The sequence below is a fragment of the Hyperolius riggenbachi genome, chromosome 6 (assembly GCF_040937935.1).
Source record: "Hyperolius riggenbachi isolate aHypRig1 chromosome 6, aHypRig1.pri, whole genome shotgun sequence".
In the NCBI taxonomy this organism is placed as follows: domain Eukaryota; kingdom Metazoa; phylum Chordata; class Amphibia; order Anura; family Hyperoliidae; genus Hyperolius; species Hyperolius riggenbachi.
In genome coordinates, this window is record NC_090651.1 from 8,660,355 (window position 1) to 8,681,851 (window position 21,497).

General features: G+C 47.1%; 1 protein-coding gene across 1 annotated transcript in view; it reads left to right on the plus strand.

Annotated features, from left to right (window-relative positions):
- The window catches only part of LOC137522016 (neurogenic locus notch homolog protein 1-like), a 102,863-nt gene that overhangs the window by 38,845 nt on the left and 42,521 nt on the right, over positions 1 to 21,497 (plus strand). Inside the window, exons 9-13 of the mRNA XM_068242034.1 lie at positions 4,761 to 4,943; positions 8,692 to 8,916; positions 11,646 to 11,772; positions 13,612 to 13,811; positions 18,619 to 18,831. Coding sequence (XP_068098135.1) covers positions 4,761 to 4,943; positions 8,692 to 8,916; positions 11,646 to 11,772; positions 13,612 to 13,811; positions 18,619 to 18,831 — 948 coding nt within the window. The remainder of the gene's footprint in view (positions 1 to 4,760; positions 4,944 to 8,691; positions 8,917 to 11,645; positions 11,773 to 13,611; positions 13,812 to 18,618; positions 18,832 to 21,497) is intronic.

A 21,497-nucleotide genomic window follows, 5' to 3' on the forward strand; every position in this document is an offset into this window, starting at 1 on the left:
ATGTAATTGGAAATGTGAGCTGACTGTAGCAGGGTGCAGCCTCACTGCATAGCCTAATATAAACTCTAATGCAAACCCTGTGCTGGTGCATTAGGAGATAAGAGACTGCAGGGCGGTACTTCAGTCCTGCTTAATTTGTACCCCCCACCATACACACACAGTTTCTTTAGTAGAATGTGAGCTGGCTGCATGAGTCGCTTTCTTCAGGCGTGAAAGGCAGGCGGTACTGTCCGCCAAAGGATTCTAGTTTTTGCCCACAATTCAGCCTTCTAGATCCTATTTGTAAATATGGTAATCTGCAGAAATAATGACACTTTTTTGGAGGTCTGCATATTTGTAAAATCATCTTAAATGATCACCACTTTTGTCATTTTTGGTAGTAAAGGGATTTCTACATTCATTAAAGGTGTTATCGCTGGTTATTTGTCACTTTGAAATTAGGGATCAGTGAAAGAACAGTGCTGTTGGTCTCAGAAATCCACTCACCAGTATGCAGTTTTATGATCCTAGACACTATGGGCTCGATTCACAAAGCGGTGATAACCCAGTTATCACGCCTAAAAGACTTTAGGCGTGATGACCTTTTCACCACTGAGTTATCACCGATTTTTCCTGCTCTTCGCGCGAAGTTACCGCGCGTAAGCGCGTTCGCGCGTACGCGCGTGAGCGCGCGCGCAAAGTCCCATAGGGCTTAATGGGAGCTTCGCGCGAAGCGTCGGGTGTTGCGCGCGCACTTACGCGCGTACGCGCGTACGCGCGGCAACTTCGCGCGAGTTTCTTCTTATCATGCCTAAAGTGACTTTAGGCGTGATAAGGGCCTTTTCACCACGGTGCTAACACTTTGCACCGCTTGGTGAATCGAGCCCTATGGGCCTGATTCACAAAGCGGTGCTAACAGTTAGCACCCTGGTGAAAAGCCCTTTATCATGCCTAAACTCAGTTTAGGCATGATAAGTTTAGGTGTGATAAGTTTAGGCATGATAAGTTTAGGTGTGATAAGTTTAGGCATGATAAGTTTGAGCACCAACTGCGTTAGCACCGCAGTGCACAGCTGATCAAAAGTTTTGCGCTAGCAAAGTCTGGTGCACATCGCATAGAGTTTAATGGCGCTGCTTTGCGTGCGGGACTTTGCACGCTATCTACACTTATCTAAACTTAGCATGCCTAAACTTATCACACCTAAACTTATCACACCTAAATTTATCACGCCTAAACTGGCTTTTCACCAGCGTGGTGCAATGGTTATCACGCCTAAAGTCTCTAACTGGGTTAGCACCGCTTTGTGAATCAGGCCCTTTAGGCGTGATAACCATTGCACCACGCTGGTGAAAAGCCAGTTTAGGCGTGATAAGTTTAGGTGTGATAAGTTTAGGTGTGATAAGTTTAGGGGCCTGATTCACAAAGCGGTGCTAACAGTTAGCACGCTGGTGAAAAGCCCTTTATCATGCCTAAACTCAGTTTAGGCATGATAAGTTTAGGGGCTCGATTCACCAAGCGGTGCTAACCCAGTTATCACGCCTAAAGGACTTTAGGCGTGATGACCTCTTCACCACTGAGTTAGCACCGTTTTTGCCTGCACTTCGCGCGAAGTTATCGCGCGCAAAGTTTTGCGCGCGCACCCGCACAGGCGCGCGCGCAAAGTCCCATAGGGTTTAATGGGCGCATCGCGCGAAGTGCGGGGCGCTTCGCGCGCACGCACGCGGGAGCGCGCGCAAAACTTTACGCGCGGAAACTTCGCGCGAAGCCCTTCTTATCATGCCTAAAGTGACTTTAGGCGTGAAGAGGGCCTTTTCACCACGGTGCTAACACTTTGCACCGCTTGGTGAATCGAGCCCTAGGTGTGATAAGTTTAGGTGTGATAAGTTTAGGCATGATAAGTTTAGGTGTGATAAGTTTAGGCATGCTAAGTTTAAGCGCCAACTGCGTTAGCACCGCAGTGCACAGCTGATCAAAAGTTTTACGCTAGCAAAGACTGGTGCACTTTGTATAAAGTTTAATGGCGCTGCTTTGCGTGCGGGACTTTGCAAGCGATCTAAACTTATCTAAACTTATCACGCCTAAACTTATCACACCTAAACTTATCACACCTAAACTTATCACACCTAAATTGGCTTTTCACCAGCATGGTGCAATGGTTATCATGCCTAAAGTCTTTTAGGCATGCTAACTGGGTTAGCACCGCTTTGTGAATCGAGCCCTAGGGGCCTGATTCACAAAGCGGTGCTAACAGTTAGCACGCTGGTGAAAAGCTCTTTATCACGCCTAAACTCAGTTTAGGCATGATAAGTTTAGGTGTGATAAGTTTAGGGGCTCGATTTACCAAGCGGTGCAAAGTGTTAGCACCGTGGTGAAAAGGCCCTCTTCACGCCTAAAGTCACTTTAGGCATGATAAGAAGGGCTTCGCGCGAAGTTTCCGCGCGTAAAGTTTTGCGCGCGCTCCCGCGTGCGTGCGCGCGAAGCGCCCCTCACTTCGCGCGATGCGCCCATTAAACCCTATGGGACTTTGCGCGCGCGCCTGTGCGGGTGCGCGCGCAAAACTTTGCGCGCGATAACTTCGCGCGAAGTGCAGCCAAAAACGGTGCTAACTCAGTGGTGAAGAGGTCATCACGCCTAAAGTCCTTTAGGCGTGATAACTGGGTTAGCACCGCTTGGTGAATCGAGCCCGATAAGTTTAGGTGTGATAAGTTTAGGCATGCTAAGTTTAGATAAGTTTAGATCGCTTGCAAAGTCCCGCACGCAAAGCAGCGCCATTAAACTTTATGCAAAGTGCACCAGACTTTGCTAGCGCAAAACTTTTGATCAGCTGTGCACTGCGGTGCTAACGCAGTTGGCGCTTAAACTTTTCACACCTAAACTTATCACGCCTAAAGTTATCATGCCTAAACTTATCACACCTAAACTTATCACACCTAAACTTATCATGCCTAAACTGAGTTTAGGCATGATAAAGGGCTTTTCACCAGCGTGCTAACTGTTAGCACCGCTTTGTGAATCAGGCTCATGGGCTCGATTCACAAAGCGGTGCAAAGTGTTAGCACCATGGTGAAAAGGCCCTTATCACGCCTAAAGTCACTTTAGGCATGATAAGAAGAAACTCGCGCGAAGTTGCCGCGCGTACGCGCGTACGCGTGTACGCGCGTAAGAGCGCGCGCAACACCCGTCGCTTCGCGCGAAGCTCCCATTAAGCCCTATGGGACTTTGCGCGCGCGCGTACGCGCGTACGCGCGAACGCGCTTACGCGCGGTAACTTCGCGCGAAGAGCAGGAAAAATCGGTGATAACTCAGTGGTGAAAAGGTCATCACGCCTAAAGTATTTTAGGCGTGATAACTGGGTTATCACCGCTTTGTGAATCGAGGCCATAGTGTTTCTTTACCAGTTTCACAGCATCAGAACTTTGTTTTTCTTACCAAAGCCTAATATTTAGCTGCACAGAAGCTAAGCTCCGCCCCATCAAAGAAAACTGCCCGGTAATTTTTCTACTTCTTTTGCTTCTTTTGCGCAAAGCATGATGGGATTTCTGATGTTGATCTCATTGCTTAGCAACTGGGAGGGGTGTCTCCTTTCAACCAAAAAGATGGCTGCCCCCATGAAATCACATACATTTGCCTGTTCTTTTAAAACAGGGTGGGTAAGAGATGATATTGCCTATCTATTTTAATTAACATAACTAATATAACTTATTGACAGTGTGTTTGTTTAGGCTGAAGTTCCTCTTTAAGGTAGGTGGTCAAAGCACTAATTGCCATTGTACAAAATAAGAATCTTTCTAATTTAAAAAGTTTAACATGCAATATGATTTGTAAAATTGAAGTTCAGCATTTCTTTACACAGAGGCCCCTGGGGGTGATCAGTTTTGTTTTTATATTTTTTGCAATGCTATTACAACCTCAATCGGCCAAAGATTGGCCAACCGTACTTCCCCTGGGCAGCATGAGGGCCAACAGTGCAAATATATATCTGTAGGTGCGCTCTTTAACTACATGGAGTTCGTAACAATCAAAACTGCATGCAAACTAACTGTTTATTTGTTATAAGTCTTTGTTTTTCTCAGAGAATACAAATAATTTAAAATGTCTATTGTGAATCGCTTCTGAATAATAATGAAACTCAGGTGTTTGCAATCTCTCTTAATTTGCATATATTCAGCAGTGATGCCTGGGAGACATCTCAAGCTCACTCCAACCTGAATTGTCGCAAATTCTTTCTGTTTTAAGAAAGCAAACTTTTGTTTTTCTTAACATTTTAGTAAGGGGGCTTTTAGGACCATTGTAGTCCCTTACATACTCCAATGAGTTCTGGGTCACCATGAGCTTGCTGGTTAGTCTGTACCTCTCGGTGTTACAAGCCCTACTGCATAGAGCCAAATTGATCTATGCCATGCACTGATGAGGATCAAACAATCCAAAACAGTCTGTATGCATGTTGGATTATTATGGCTCTGTACAAATTAACAAGCTGACACATCATTGCATTCCAGCGGTTCTGGAGGTGTGTTTAGCTTCTAAGGGTAACAATGGTTAATTTGCATATATTCAGCAGTGATGCACTGGGAGACATCTCAAGCTCACTCCAACCTGAATTATCGCAAATTCTTTCTGTTTTATGAAAGCAAACTTTTGTTTTCTTTTGCTGGGGTGGGGAAAGCACAACTGTAAAGACCAACTAGGTTTTAAATGAGGTCTACGCTCCAGCGAACTATAGACAAGCTTTCCACACTGCATGCATGTAAAGATTGTATTATATAGAGCTTCTTTTGTAGGAAACCCAGTGCCTGTGCCGTGTCCAGCTGGCCATTACTGCAGCGGCAGAAGTAAGACCAATGACAGTGGCATCATGGTTGGACCTCAGGAGTGCCCCGTTCATACACATCGAAGTCTTCCTGGAGCGGAGAGAGCTGGAGACTGCCAGTCCTGTCCCCCCGGTTATTTCTGCAGAATTTCAGGTCAGTATGAAATCACCAGCCTGGTCCAGCGATTGGAACTGGCTGCTGGCCATATGTCTGAACACTCTCCGCCTGTCTATAGCCAGCAGGTCAGGCCAGGAGAGGGAACTGCTGAACAGGAAGGTGGCTGATGGCCAAAGAGTAGTCTAGGATCAGATATGGGCTCTGTGAAACGCTCGTTTGTGTGATGATCCGCTCAGCTGGCTGCACTGGCAGACAGCTGTTTGACCATTCCTCTAGTCTGAAGGGTACAGGTCTCTGAAAGAGAGACCTGTCTTTCCTTTGCAAGTTTCTGGTCTGTTCTGCTGTTGAGGAATTTGCATACATTCGTTATGCAAATCCCTTACCTGCCTCCTGTGATGACTGGCACTATAAAAAGCTATGTTTCCCAGAGTCCTTTGCTGGTCATTCCTTCAGGGTTTGTTGTAAACACTCCTAGAGTGTCAGCCATGCTATTTCGTGTTAAAGTTATCTTAGAGTAATTCTTGGAACTGTACTAGGCAGTTCCTAGTGCAGTTAGATTGCTTATCTGTTTTGTCTGTCTGTTGCGATTGTCCTGTCCCAGCGGTGATCGACAGGAAATCGTTCGGCTTGTCTGGGTGCTAACCGGGTCAGCGGTTGCTACCGGTAGCCCCTTCTGATCTGTCTTGCTTGGATCGCACTAGTCTTGTGCTAGCGCTGTGGATCCTTCTGTTCTGTTTTCCTGGATTGCACTAGCCTCTAGCGGTAGTGCTGTGGATCCTTCTGCTCTGTCTTGCCTGGATCGCACTAGCCTTGCGCTAGTGCTGTGGATCCTTTTGTTCTGTTTTCCTGGATCGCACCAGCCTCTAGCGGTAGTGCTGTGGATCCTTCTGATCTGTCTTGCCTGGATCGCACTAGCCTTGCGCTAGTGCTGTGGATCATTCTGTTCTGTTGTCTTGGAGTATAGCTGGAGCAGCGGTTGCTACCAGCTATCTCATATGCCTGTCTTGCTTGGATCGCACTAGCCCCTAGCGGTAGCGGCTGTGGATCCTTCCTAGCTTATTCCTGTTTTCCGTTTGTCTGTCTTGTCTGATACGAACGCTTGCTGTAGGCTCGGTGGGGTAACCGTTAAGCAAGCGCTCGCGTTTTCTGTTTCGTGTTTGTCTGTCGGTGGTTAATTAGGCGTGCTTGTCTCTGTTGTGCTTAACACGCGGAGACCGCGCTGTAAATGCGTTCGCTGTTGCGAATGAGTGCGGTGTTCACGTTTAGTTAGCGTTTGTTATTTTCGTTACTACTCATTGTCGTTTGCTGTGCCTTTGCTCCTCTTGTGTTCTGTTCTGATCTGTCTTGTGTCACTTCTGGCGATCGCCCTTTTCGCGATCGCGTTCCTACTTTTGTTTCTGCTGATGTGTGTTCACCGTCGCAGGGTCGCGACTAGATTGGTGAACACACATTCATCCTGTACCTGTGCTCTTTCTCTTTAGGGGCTGTTCAGCCCCGCACTGTCTTGATCTGTACAATCCCCACCTGGCATCTGTGGCCGTGCAGCGGTTGTACTCGTCTGCACTCCACAGCGCCATCTGCCGGTGGGAATTGCCCTCTACTGGTGCTTGCACCAAAGCTGGGTTCCCCCTTCATACCCTTGTGGAGGTTTTCCGCCGTGTCAGCGCACGCCTTGTGCGCTGATCACGGCGATTATTCCGCAAGCGTTACAGTTTGGATTTGTAATGGTTACAGACGGAAACAACTGTCAGTTCGTAAATGATTATACATATTAGGGACACTGTCTATAGCAGGCATGGGCAAACTGGGCCCTCCAGCAGTTACGGAACTACAAGTCCCACAATGCATTTGCCTTTATGAGTCATGACTGTGGCTTTCAGACTCCTGCAATGCATTGTGGGACTTGTAGTTCCTTAACAGCTGGAGGGCCAAGTTTGCCCATGCCTGGTCTATAGCCAGCAGGTCAGGCCAGGGGAGGGAACTGCTGAACAGGAAGGTGGCTGATGGCCAAAGAGTAGTCTAGGATCAGATATCGGCTCTGTGAAACGCTCGTCTGGATTTGTAATGGTTACAAGGAAACAATTGTCAGGTGTTTGTGAAGGATTATATCATGGACATTTTTATAAAGAAGTCCTTTGTGAGTTTTTTTATCCTTGATCAAATAAATAGGGCTACTCATTCAGATTCCGTGGAATTGAAATTTCCGCATTTCCGACCAGAAATGGGCATTTCTATCGTAATTCGGAAAAATCAGAATTCTTCAGAAATCCAGTTTACTGCAACTCTGTAATTTTAGCCCAATGATAAAACTCGCAACAATCAGAGAATGCAGAATTTTTCCGCTTTTTCAATTTTTTCGATTTCCGTTTTTCGGATTTTATTTTTAATTTTTCTACTTTTTCTGATGCAAAAGAATGCCAAAAAAAAAAATACCCTTTGAAAATTGGAAAAGTGGAAAATCGGAAAACTAAAAAAAAAGAGAAAAAAAACAAAAACGAAAATAGGCATTTTTGGAAATCTGAATTTACGTAGAATGGAAATGGGCGTTTCTGACCATCCCTACACATTAACAATTCTTTTATCCTGTAGGTAATAGTTCTATTTGTTTTTTTTTCAACAATAAAACTTTTATTGGAAAACTTCTTGTACATACAACGTATTTCAGTAAGCAATAGTTTTCATTTCCGATTTTGGTATCAGTCATTGATCAACTACAGAATGAAGCCAAATCTGTGAGTAATAATCATGTCATTATCATAACAGCAATTACAATGGTGCGTATAGATCAGCCAAATAGTTCTATTTGTGAGCACGGCCCTCTCCTTGCAGTTCTAGCTTTTGGTGATTGCCAATTTTTAGGATATTGGTGTGTTTTTTTTCTCACTTGTATGTTCTAGAGCAGTGTTTCTCAACATTTTCTTGGTATGTACCCCTTTTAAAACCCTGTATTTACCAAGTACCCCCAGCATAGTAAACATTATCACAAGTACCCCTTGACAAATATATAATCGTAGTACATGATAATTGGCTCTAAACAATTTCCAAGCATTTTCTGTTGCTTTTAATTAGCTAAATCACTAATTTGGTGTTGTTTAAATAAGATTTATCATTTTCTAAAACTCTAAATGTGTTATTCTTGATGAAGTATATAAAGCCCGAGTACCCCCTGGAACCATCAGAAGTACCCCCTGGGGTACGCGAACCACACGTTGAGAACTTAGGTTCTAGAGCAGTGGTCTCCAACCTTTTCCGGCCCGGGGAACACTTTCTGACCAAATTTTTCTCTGAGAAACGGCTGGGGGGGGGGTGGGGGTGCAGTGGCGGAGTTTGCGCGACCTAGAGGACCTGTAGTGCAAATACCGTAATGAATGAAATTACTTCTTTTTTTTACAGTATTCATATATAAATGATCTAGTCAGTGTTTGCTCACTGTAAAATCTTTCCTCTCCCCGATTTACATTCTGAAATCTATCACTGGTGGTGACATCTTTAGTCCTGTCAGATGATCTCTGCTTGCTGAGAGTTCTAAAGCCAGTAGAAAATATCTCTGCTTTCCTAGAATGCTGTGGGAGGAGAATTCTGCATAATAAACAGCCTAGACTAAGCCTCAGAGTAAGGGCGGAGCTACATACCAATCTACAGCAATATATAGATATAGGAAGTGTTTTGAAACGAGGATATTCACCGTAAGAGTTAGTATCCTGAATAATTTACTGCGTTCTACTATGTGTTGTCTCATTACGCCTGTGTTGTGACCATATTATGCCCGCTTCTCTCCCTCCAGGCATTGTATGGTATGAAGACTATCCGTGCCCTCCTGGGTATTGGTGCCCGGGTATGAGTGACCCTCTGACCTGTCCAGCTGGCACTTTCAGAACTGAACCAGGAGCTACATCCGTCCATGACTGTCATCATTGTCCTGCCGGTTATTACTGCCCGGACCCCGCTGTGACCCAGGAGCCGAATCTTATTGGAACCTCCTGCAGGGCCGGCTATGAATGCCCATCTGGTGCGGAATACAAAAATATGAGTAAAACCTCATGATTGTGTTTTTCAATCCTTTGCCCTTATTAAACCATATGTCATAAATATTTGAGAAGGGTGAAGAGCATATGTGCCAATAACTGCAACAGACCATATCTTTAACAACTTATCGTCCCGGGGGCAGTATATCCCTCTCCCAGCACCCACAGTGACCTCTCCCTCCCCCAGTGATCTCCCCCAGCACTGGCACTGACCTCACCAGCTCCCATACTAACTTTTCCCTCCCCCAGCAGCACCCCTCCTGGCCCCAGCAGCACCCACAGGGACCTTCCACTCCTACAGCAGCACCTGCTGTGACCTCTACTGTCGCCAGCACCCACAGTGACCTCTACCTATAACCAGCTCCCACAGTGACTTCTCCCTCCCCAAGTAACCCCACTGACCTCTACCACCCCCAGCACCCACAGTGACCTCCCCTCCCCCCAGCACCCACACTGACCATTACCTCCCCCAGCACCCACACTGACCTCTACCTTTCCCTTAGCACCCAGAGTGACCTTTTCCTACCTTAGTGGCACTTTTCCCATCCCCAGAAGCACTCACAATGACCGGCCACCCCCCTGCAGCCATATCCATTCCCCCCATTATCCAGCACCCACATTACACTCAGCCAGTAGCCCCCACTATAGCAAGCACTCACATGTCACCCAGAACCTGCTTTGTACATTGCACTCAGCCAGTACCCTTCCCCAGGGATTGAGGAAGTGTTTAATCCTAAAAAAAAGTTTGTATTTTTTGCAAATGTGCTCTCGACGTCTGGCAAAAGTTTGTTCTCAGTTCCTCGTCAAACTGCTCAAGATTTGAATACCAAAGTCTAGTATTGGCAGTCTCGGAATTAATGCAAATAATGGCCCAAGAGCTGGCAATTCTAAGAATGTCTGATCGGTGATAAGAGGATGGGAAGGGACAGGACTAGGAACATTGCCAGTATTTAATCTGTGAAGTCTTCTGTATGATAAAGACAGGAATGTTGGATCGGTGAGTTTTGAGCGCAGCAGGTCTCTTTACATTTTGCTCTGTGTATTTGCCCAGCCTTGTGAGCTCCTCATATCAGACTCACAATGTGAATCAATGTATTTGGCCACAGAAGTTTGCAATTACAGGGAATTTCACTAGGCAGTTGCTTAACAGACATGATGGTTACCAGCCTGGTTGAATGACTACCAATTTTCTGCTGTGTATTATTTGATGTGTGCAGAAGTACAGGGATAATGTGCTGGTGCCCCTTCCCCCAATTTCATTCTGCCCCCAGCGAGGTTAGGGGCTCAGACCTCAGGTAAGTTTGCTCTTAGGCTTTTTATCCTATATCCTACACGTTTGCGTCCAATCGTGCAAACGCTTATTGTATGTGTAGGATGCAGTTGCATCCACCATTAACATAGGAACCCCTCTAGGATATTTGCCTTGACACCAGCAGAGGAGCTTAACCCACATGCCTGTTGGATATGTGGCACCAACAATCTGGTTTATTTTGGGATGTTGTGTTAGCCGCTGGCTATCTGTGAGTTTTTAGCTCGGTTCCCTCTAAACTTTTCTCCATAATTTCTCCATAAATTCCGCAAGGACTGTCTCATCCAATCCTGATTAAAGAACATTTTTAAGCAGAAGGCAGAGCTAGTAGTTCAGTTGTTGACCCTGTAGCTTTGGTAACTTCAGGCCTATCGAATTGTAACTGCATTGAAGTCAATGGAGCCGACATTCGTGGTCATGCTAGAATTACTGAAACTACAAGCTTTTGTTGGGAAAAAAAAAATGCCCCCATGTTCTCGCTGTTTTCTTTGATATAACCCGAAAATTTGGTGATTCTAGCATGTATGGGGGCTTCAACCGTGAATATCGGAGCCCATTGGCTTTATTGCAATTTGCCAAATTTGTAGCCGAATCAGGTTTTTTTGGGGGTCCACCACAGTATCAGAATTTTAACAGCTATGTTTGGGTTGAATATAGCAAAGACCCAAATCTGAACAACTCCCGTAATGGGTTGTGGTCTTCAGAACATCTAGATGGGAGCATGGAGATTAGGCAAGTTAGGTGCACTCAAATGCATAGCATGGGTTCACAGTAATGGAGATGCATGATCAGGTAAGACACAAAAGGAGGAGGACCCTGCCCAAAGGCTTACAATCTAGAGGGAGAGGTAAGGACACGGAAGGTAGGGGACCAGAGTTCCGCTGCAAGTTTAGAGCACTAGTGAGTGGGGGGTAGGCCAGAGTGAAAAGGTGAGTTTTGAGGGCCTTCTTGAAGATGTTGAAGGAGGGGGTTGCCCTAATGGGTGGAGGTAGGAAGTTCCATAGTGTTGGTGCAGCTCTTGAGAAGTCCTGGAGGCATGCATGGGACTCCTCTCTTTTTTAAAGTTTCATAGGAAAAAGAATACATTAAAATGCGGTAAATGACAGATAATGTAGCAAACCTAACAGTAGTGTAAATTTACATACGTACAGTATATCAAAAGAAAGAGCAATGAGTTTCATGATGGGGTTTCATCTGTACGCAGTGCGTACGAACCCCTTGGAAACCCCTCCGAAGTTACAATGCTTTGGCCAGGGATGCCTAGAAGCTTCTAGAACATGTATGTTTTATGCCCATACATTTTTGTAAGTATTTTCTTCTGGGAGTGAAATTTTATTTGTGGAAATTATGGCGAAACAAAAATGTCCATATTGACCCATCACTTGTGTTTGTTGTATTGGTCAGGATCGGTCGGTGAATCTGTATGCAGAGGAGGAGCCTATTGCCCACCACTCACCGGGATTCCTCCTCTCTGTCCTGGAGGCTATTTCTGCCCTGAGGGGTCTTCCACCTACAACACCAGCGCACAGCTGTGAGTATCCTGGTCAGATGACTTCACACTTCCCATGCGGTACTCAGTAATATGGGCTACAGACATCCTTGCAAAACATTCATTTTTATAGACAAAAATATTTTGCTTTAGGCGCAGGGCCGCCCCGCCTATAACGCCGGGTAACGCAGCTTCGTCAGGCAGTGGAAGTGTGGGGGCGGCGCCAGGCAGAGGCATGAAGAGGATAGTGTGCCTGGCCTGCTGCCGCCCATCTAGAAGCATGGCCACCTGGACATGGCAGCCCCGGGTATGTTTTGCCCTGTCCCTCGCTCTGTTTTCTTCACTGCTTGCCATATAGCATTTAGCTGTTCCAGCTATTGCTACAAGAAAATGGCCGCCAGCACCCACATTTGTGGACATCAGCGGCCATTTTGTTGTAGCCCTGCTGTAATGGACAGAGTGGAGGATGCGATATGACAAGCGGGGCAGGAAACAGAGTGGGGGACCACTACGCTCCGGCCTCGGGATGGTTGCTGAGTGGGGTGGGGGGAAGGGGTGGCAGGGGGGTTTGTCTCAGGTGGCTGAGAGCCTAGAGCCGGCCCTGTTTAGGTGGACCTGTCACCTGAATCACTTTATTTTCGGTAAAAGTAAAAGTATTTCTCCCAATAAACAGTTCATTTTGCTTCGAATACTTACTTAAAGGACAACTGAAGTGAGAGGGATATGGAAACTGGCATATTTATTTCCTTTTGAACTATACCAGTTGCCTGGCTGTCTTGCTGATCCTTCGCCTCTAATACTTTATTCATAGCCCCTGAACAAGCATGCAGCAGATCAGATGTTTCTGACTGAAGTGAGACTGGATTAGTTGCATGCTTGTTTTAGGTGTGTGATTCAGACACTACTGCAGCCAAAGAAATTATCAGGACTGCCAGGCAACTGGTAGTGTTTAACCCTTTCCAACCCTGTCTTGTACAATGTCCAACATTGGCCTGTTCCTCCATAGGACCAATGTCACAGTCTGACATAGGAAAACTGGCTACCACTGGATGGCGCTGTTGCTGGATAGAATCCAACGCAGCATCATCCTCTTCAGATCAGAGTGTTGGACTAAGTCTGACACTTTGATCGCAGCCGGCCCCATCCCCCTCATGGCTTCCCCCTTGTGGATCAAAATGTCAGACACAGTCTTTAATCCCCACCAGCACCACAATGTGCAACGTAATAACGAAATTACACTGGCATGGGCAAAGGGGTGGAGCTGGAACTGGCCCCGCCCCCACACCACTGATGCCAGGTCCGCTCTTCACTGTAGTGCGAGAAGGTACAGCTCTCCGGAACACCATGGCACATCCCCAGAGGCGTAGCAATAGGGGGTGCAGAGGTAGCGGCCGCATCGGGGCCCTTGGGCCAGAGGGGCCCCGAAGGGCCATCCCTCAATTACAGTATTAGCTCTCTATTAGTCCTGTGCTCATAATAATCACTTTTATAGATACTTTGATTAGTGGTAATCATTAACAAGCTGTTCCCCATCCCCTTCTTGCACCTCTGACACTGTAGTTGCCATTGGCAGGTTTTGGTGCACTGTATCAATTGTTATGTATAGAGTGCTAGGGGGGCCCCATTGTAAAACTTGCATCGGGGCCCACAGGTCCTTAGCTACGCCACTGCACATCCCGATCACCCACATCCCCCCCACCCCCCACCCCAATCACTCCAGAAAGAAGGAAATGCTGGAGAGGACATGGGTGGTCGGGAAATAGAATTGGAAAGGGTTAAAATAAATATGGCAGCCTCCATATCCCTCTCACCTCCAGCTGCCTTGACCTGTAAACTCATATTGTACTTATGATAACAGAGACTGTCGTTTTCTGTGTACAGCTGCACCTTTCCTCATTACTGCCCCCCTGGGAGTTTCCGGGGGACCCCCTGTGATGGTGGCAGCAGGGCTGTCCATGTGTCCTCGCTTCGGGACTCCGCAGAGACATCGTGTCAGAGATGTGAACCTGGCACCTATCGCAGCCGCAACAACACCGACGCCTCGTGCCAGCCCTGCCCAGCCGGGTACAGCTGCCCTCCAGGTGAGCAGACTATGGTGCCTCGTGCCAGCCCTGCCCAGCCGGGTACAGCTGCCCTCCAGGTGAGCAGACTACTCCGGTGCCTCATGCCAGCCCTGCCCAGCCGGGTACAGCTGCCCTCCAGGTGAGCAGACTACTCCGGTGCCTCATGCCAGCCCTGCCCAGCCGGGTACAGCTGCCCTCCAGGTGAGCAGACTACTCCGGTGCCTCGTGCCAGCTCTGCCCAGCCGGGTACAGCTGCCCTCCAGGTGAGCAGACTACTCCGGTGCCTCATGCCAGCCCTGCCCAGCCGGGTACAGCTGCCCTCCAGGTGAGCAGACAACTCCGGTGCCTCATGCCAGCCCTGCCCGACCGGGTACAGCTGCCCTCTAGGTGAGCAGACTACTCCGCTGCCTCTTGCCAGCCCTGCCCAGCCGGGTACAGCTGCCCTCCAGGTTAGCAGACTACTCCGGTGCCTCATGCCAGCCCTGCCCTGCCGGGTACAGCTGCCCTCCAGGTGAGCTGGTTACTCCGGTGCCTCATGCCAGCCCTGCCCAGCCGGGTACAGCTGCCCTCCAGGTGAGCTGGTTACTCCGGTGCCTCATGCCAGCCCTGCCCAGCCGGGTACAGCTGCCCTCCAGGTGAGCTGGTTACTCCGGTGCCTCATGCCAGCCCTGCCCAGCCGGGTACAGCTGCCCTCCAGGTGAGCAGACAACTCCGGTGCCTCATGCCAGCCCTGCCCGACTGGGTACAGCTGCCCTCTAGGTGAGCAGACTACTCCGCTGCCTCTTGCCAGCCCTGCCCAGCCGGGTACAGCTGCCCTCCAGGTTAGCAGACTACTCCGGTGCCTCATGCCAGCCCTGCCCTGCCGGGTACAGCTGCCCTCCAGGTGAGCTGGTTACTCCGGTGCCTCATGCCAGCCCTGCCCAGCCGGGTACAGCTGCCCTCCAGGTGAGCTGGTTACTCCGGTGCCTCATGCCAGCCCTGCCCAGCCGGGTACAGCTGCCCTCCAGGTGAGCTGGTTACTCCGGTGCCTCATGCCAGCCCTGCCCAGCCGGGTACAGCTGCCCTCCAGGTGAGCTGACTACTCCGGTGCCTCATGCCTGCCCTGCCCAGCCGGGTACAGCTGTCCTCCAGGTGAGCAGGCTACTCCGGTGCCTCATGCCTGCCCTGCCCAGCCGGGTACAGCTGCATCACCTCAATATATTTAGCATCCCATTGCCCACCTCTTCTGTGGCTGAAGCTGGTTTTGCATTTTACAGTCCGCCTGCCTCCAGCCAGCCCTCCGTCCGGTTCCCGGCAGCCCGAAGCGACGGCGCCTTATCAGCGGAGCTATAAGCTGTGTTGTCGTTTGGAGAAATGTTTTTACACGTGGTGGAAAAATTCTTTTCAAATATCGTAAAGATAAAGGCGTTTACGAGGACCGTAACACCTATAGACTAACAGTGTACTTTGAGTAATAAGTCAATAATATAGCTGTAAAAGTTTCCAAAACATGCGTGAATGAAGAGGTGATGTCATGCCAGCAGCCGAAGGACAAAACACGACTAGAATTTCAGAACTCTGAACCTAGAAAATACATAAAGATCCTGCAGTGTTTTTCCATCTGTTACCAACACATATAACGTCCTTCATCTCGATCATTTCTCTCCACTATAGCCAATGAGACTCTCAGAATTACAGATCGCTTGAAATTGGGCCAATCCAAATCAGAAAGGAAGTGTTTTGGACTTTGCTTTTACAGCAGAGTCCCTGGTGTCCGGCACCGGCAGGGATCATCTGATGTCGGATACATGTGCTTGCCGCCTTGCGAAATAGCATGGACCTCTTCCCTGAAATACTTACCAAACCTCCAGCAAAGTTTAGCAGCCTTCTTGTATCTCCTTGTGGGCTCCGAGCACCTTTCCGGCGTCCCCAGTGCACGCGAGCCGGCGTGTCATCTGACCTGCATTGGGTCAGGTGACAGGCCGGCTTCCGTAGATCGATGCCAGAAGCTTCTAGGAGCCTGCGAGGAGGTACAGGAGGGCTTCTAGATGTCGCTGGAGGCTCAGTAAGTATTTTACAGCCTGCCAGCACCCAGCAAGAGCCCCCACAAAAAGGTCCCTTTTATCCATTAGGCATGCTGGTTAGTTGGGACTCTGTTGTATTTACCTAAGTAGAGGAAAGACTCTGTACCCAATAGACTTCCTGGTCCTCTCTCTGTGCCTTCATTCCACCGCCCGTGCCCTTGTTCCACCTCTGTCCCACCGTTGAAGTTATTCGACTACCTTCTGGGATCCTCAGACACAAGTGATTCTGAAGACGGGCAACACCATACTGCATGCATTGGCTCGCACATAAGCAGTATGGAGCCACTTATCTCCAAAATCACTCAAGGACACAAGTGCTTCTGAAGCTTTTATTATTATTATTATTTAAACAGCGCCAAAATCTTCCATAGCGCTGTACATAGTACAATCCAATATTGGGGAACATATATACATGAGAAGTTGAAGACACTGTACAGTCATGACATCCAGACAGTGACAAGTACAAATACATGTATAGTTCATGTGTGGTCTGAGATATCACTAAAACTGGTACATGACCGTATGGTAAATAACAGCAAAGTAAGAAGCACTAGGAGAAGGTCCTTGGCCTTGAAAGCGTTACTATCTAGAGCAGTCATTCCCAACCCGTGTGCCGCGACACATTCATCGAGTATGTGTCACCGCTCGCCGCCCGCTCTGTCTCTCCCCGCTTCTCACAGCCTCTGCTCCGTCTATAATTACAGTAGTGCTACAAGAAAATGGCTGCCGATGTCCACAAATGCGGACATCGGCAGCCATTTTCTTGTAGCTATCTAACTATGGACGGAAAGGAGGTGAAGCGGGGAGTGAAGAGCCTGTGATGGGGGAGAAGGGGCCAGTCAGGTACCCGCATAGTGGAAGCGACCGCCATCTCAGAAGGATGCATGAACGGCGGCCACTGGAACGGAGGGGGAAACAGGCTGGCCATCACCTGCCTAAACTATACTGGAGGCAACTATACTATACTGCGCAAAAGGTGGATCAGCGCAACACCAGGCCGCCTCCGAATGGCCTACAATCAGAGGTGTGCTGAGCCCCCCCAGGAACTACAAACGCACCTTGAACCCAAACAGAAGCTCTGCATACACACCAAAAGCATGGCTCATGTGTATGCTCAGTGTGTGTTTTATCCCACAAGTGGGGCTTGCACACTTTTGCAGGTAGGCACTTGTCTGTTTTTAAGTAGCGCTGTTCATTTCCTTGCTATGTACTAATTTAATTTGTTTTTGGTCAGCTGCTCCCACTTAACAGCCATGCTTTTGGTGTGTATGCAGAGGTTCTGTTTGGGTTCAAGGTGCGTTTGTAGTTCCTGGGGGGGCTCAGCGCATCTCTGATTGTAGGCCATTCGGAGGCGGCCTGGTGTTGCGCTGATCCACCTTTTGCGCAATTTTCAATTTTTCAATTTTACTTGGTAGCGCACCCAGGCTATGCATATACATAGGTTAGGATTTAGTTAGTGTTACGCCCCTCCCATGGAGGATTGACTTCTTCGCAGTGGGAGGGACGAGTACTTAATAGGTTGCATGCAAGCTGTTACAGGAAACCAACACCCTCCAGTGGTACACAGGTCATGTGTATGCTCGGTGTGTGTTTTATCCCACAAGTGGGGCTTGCACACTTTTGCAGGTAGGCACTTGTCTGTTTTTAAGTAGCGCTGTTCATTTCCTTGCTATGAACTGTACTATACTACCTTTACCGGGGCAGCTATACTACCCATACTGGGGCAGCTATACTACTCATACTGGGCCAGCTATACTACCTATACTGAGGCAGCTATACTACCTATACTGGGGCAGCTATACTACCTATACTGGGGCACTGGGGCAGCTATACTACCTACACTGGGGCAGCTATACTACTCATACTGGGGCAGTTATACTACCTATACTGGGGCAGCTATACTACTCATACTGGGGCAGCTATACTACCTATTCTGGGGCTGCAATACTACCTATACTGGGGCAGCTATACTACTTATACTGGGGCAGCTATACTACCCATACTGGGGCAGCTATACTACCTATACTGTGCCATCTATACTTCCCATACTGGGGCAACTATATTACCTATACTGGGGCATCTATACTACCTATACATATGTGATGTGTCATGGAGATCCGACCGTTTGGCGTGATGTTATGTCACGACTTAAAAAATGTTGGAAACCACTAACCTAGAGGAAACAATAGGGAAGGAAACACAGGGGATGGAGCAGCGAGCTTCCAGTGCTACCTATAGCAGCTTATAGGCTTGCCTGAAAAGGTGTGTTTTGAGAGAATGTTTGAAGGTCTCCAGGCTCAGAGCATGATGGTCAGGCTTTTGGACAGAGTTCCAAAGGAGAGGGAATGCCCATGAGAAGTTCTGAATGTGGGTGTCAGAGGAGGTGACCACGCTAAAGGACAAAAGGGTCCCCTGTGAGGAATGGAGGATCCGGGTGGGCAGGTATCTGGAGATTCATGAGGAAATGAAGGGAGGTGACAGCTTGTGTAGAGCTTTGTATGCAAGTGTGAGAAGTTTAAACTGGATCGTTCTGAGGACTTCCAAGTCCCAAAGTTGTGGAATTTCAACAGGTGACAGCGGTGAAACGAGGACACAGAGAGTGGACAGGGAAGGCCCAATGGGATCCAGAGCCTTTCCCTTCAATAAATGAGTAGCTAACTTTTTTCAGGTCGCTTCACAGTTGCTTTAATTCCAATCTGCATACAATTTGCATAACATTTGTATGCAAGCCAGAATTATGAACATCCATCTCATTATTACAGGTGTAGAGAACTACCTGTCCCATCCCTGTCTGGTTGGTCACTACTGTCCCGCCAATGCCACATCACCTCGTCCATGCCCTCCAGGCAGCTATGGCAACAGCACTCAAGCAAGAGAAGCCAAAGACTGCTACCCGTGTCCTGCGGGTACCTACAACCACCTACCTGCTCAGGAGTCTTGCTTTGTGTGTGGAAGCTCCTCCCACTCCCAATCAGGTGTGTGACATTACTGTGTGCAAGCTGTCCTAATAATGTTTCTAACTGGAAGTAACCATGTTTAAAATGTTAGTATTTGGCCTGAGTGTGAAAAACAAAATGGCTGCCAGTGGGAAGTGACTCCCTGATTTTATAACATAAAACATACGGGCCCATATTCAAAGCACGGTTTCTCCTAGGTTTTCTCCTGGGAGATCATTTTTCATCTTCTGATTAAAACAACTTTTTAACCCTCTGCAATTCAAAAAGTAGATAAAAAAGTACTGCCAAAATTATTTTCATGCTTACTGGTGGCTTAAAAAGGCATTTTACTGAAAAGGTGTTAACATTTCACCTAGGAGAAAACATAGTGGAAAAAGTGAATTGAATAAGGGATATTAGGCCCATGTGCAAATCAATTTTTCTTCCTCATTTTCTCCTAGGTGATATATTTACACCTCAAATAAATAACTTTTTATGCCACCAGCAATCAAGAAATTACTCGAAATAATTTGACAGTACTTTTTCATCTACTTTTTGGTACTTGTTTATTTGCAAAGTGCTAAAAAGTTATCTTAAAGAGAACCAGAGGCAGGGTTCTGACAATGCAATCCACGTAGAGGCTGGGTCTGCCTATACTGCTCAGCCTCTGTTGCTATTTCAATCCCCTCTAAGTTCCCCCTGCGCTCTGCAATCCCCCATAAATCAGAGCCGTGCTGTGTTTACATCTGTACTGTCACTCTGCGTGCTCCCCCCGCCTCCTGCATAGCTCAGGTCCCGCCCGCGTCCCTTCCCTCCAATCAGCGGGGAGGGAAGGGACACGGGCGGGGACCGGAGCTATGCAGGAGGCGGGGGGAGCGGCAGACTGACAGTACAGAGATAAACACAGCCCGCTGCGACACGCTGTGTGTCCACAGCACGGCTGTGATTTATGGGGATAGCCGAGCTCAGGGGGGCTTAGGGGGGATTGAAATAGCAACAGAGGCTGGGCAGTATAGGCAGACCCAGCCTCTGTATGTGGATTGCATTGTCAGAACCCCACCTCAGGTTCTCTTTAAAGAGAAGATGAAAAATTATCTCCTAGGCGAAAACTCAAGAGAAACATTAACTTTTTCTCTGGAATTTTCTCTCAAATGATGATGAACTTGACAATAACATACCTTTTAAACCACCAGCAAGTATGAAACTACTCAAAGTAATTTTGATCGTACTTTTTTTTTCACCTACTTTTTGATACTTTTTAAATTGCAAAGTGTTGAAAAGTTACTTTAAATAGAAGATGAAAAAATATCTCCTATGAAAAAAATTCATACCTCGCAACTTTTTGAGATAATGAAGAAGCACACTTTAAAGAGGAGCTGTTAGGTATAAGGTCTCAGAGAAAATAAACACATATATCAGTAGCTAAAGATTGGCTGTACTTACATTACATATGCATTTCACTGTCCACGTTTGGATTTCACAGAATTTGTATATAGTATATGCAGAGATAGATGCTCCTGACAGCTCATGGCAGGCTCCATGTTTTTCTGTCAAATGTGTCGTCATGTCCTGCCTGCTTCCTGATCACAGATAAGCTCTTACTTGAACAACACAGTGTGCAGTGAATATTAATGAGCCATGTGGCTAGGAACAATAGCTGACTCCTGCAGAGTACTCTGCCCCGAGATTTATCAGTGCTACACGCTGGACTGATTACAAGCTTCTGTAACGTCTCATTAGCAGCCGAGGGGAGGGCCCCAGAATGCTTTGCAGTTTAGTATGCGGCTTGCGTCCTTATGGCTCTGTAACAGACTTGCTCATAAGCACACATCAAAGGTAACTGAGATTTTTATCTTCACTAATGGCTTTTGGGCTTCCTTCTAAACTGTTTAACACAGGAGAATAGAGGTTTAAATTAGCTTCTGCAGCCTGACAGTTACTCTTTAAGACACGCCCTTGCCACACCTCTAACCATGCCCCCACCACGCCCCTCATTACGCATATTACAAAGAGTTCAGAAGCAAAATATGTACTTTTATCATTCAATCCACATTCAATCATCATTAGTTTTCCTTCATTTTAACATTTGAAAATAAGAAATGTATCAATTTAACTGAGAGGAATAAAGGTTTTTTTTTTAAAGTATATTTTTAATTGAAAGTTTTATAACACCAACAACAATAGCGTCTGCTAAATAGCCGACACCATAACAATACAAAAAACAAAAGTACAATTGAGATATCTTGTCTATATCCAGCAGCGAGCGCAAGAGTTCTTTCTTTCCAATGATGATAGACATATGTACATAGCAGTCTTGAGCTCAAGTTAACGTCAAAAAGCAAATTAAGGTAGCATGAAGTACATATCAAATATATTGTAGTCCTGACTTGGTTGCATCTCCCCAGGAGAGGAATAAAGTTTAGAGTCAATTAAACACATTTTTCAGTAGCAAAAATACATCTTTTAACACAAATCTGTTCATCTGTCTTGAAAGAGGGACAAATGAGGACAAAAGAGGGACAGAGGGATCTGGTTCCCAAAGAGGGACTGTCACACCCTAAAAGAACAGCTATGAGTTATGGAAAATTGAGGAAAAAGAAAGTAAATTGCATACGAGCCATAATGTTATGCACTATAGTGTTGAATTTAGGTATTCTACACAATTCTTGACCACAAGACCTCAAGTGTACAACATCTAGCACCGA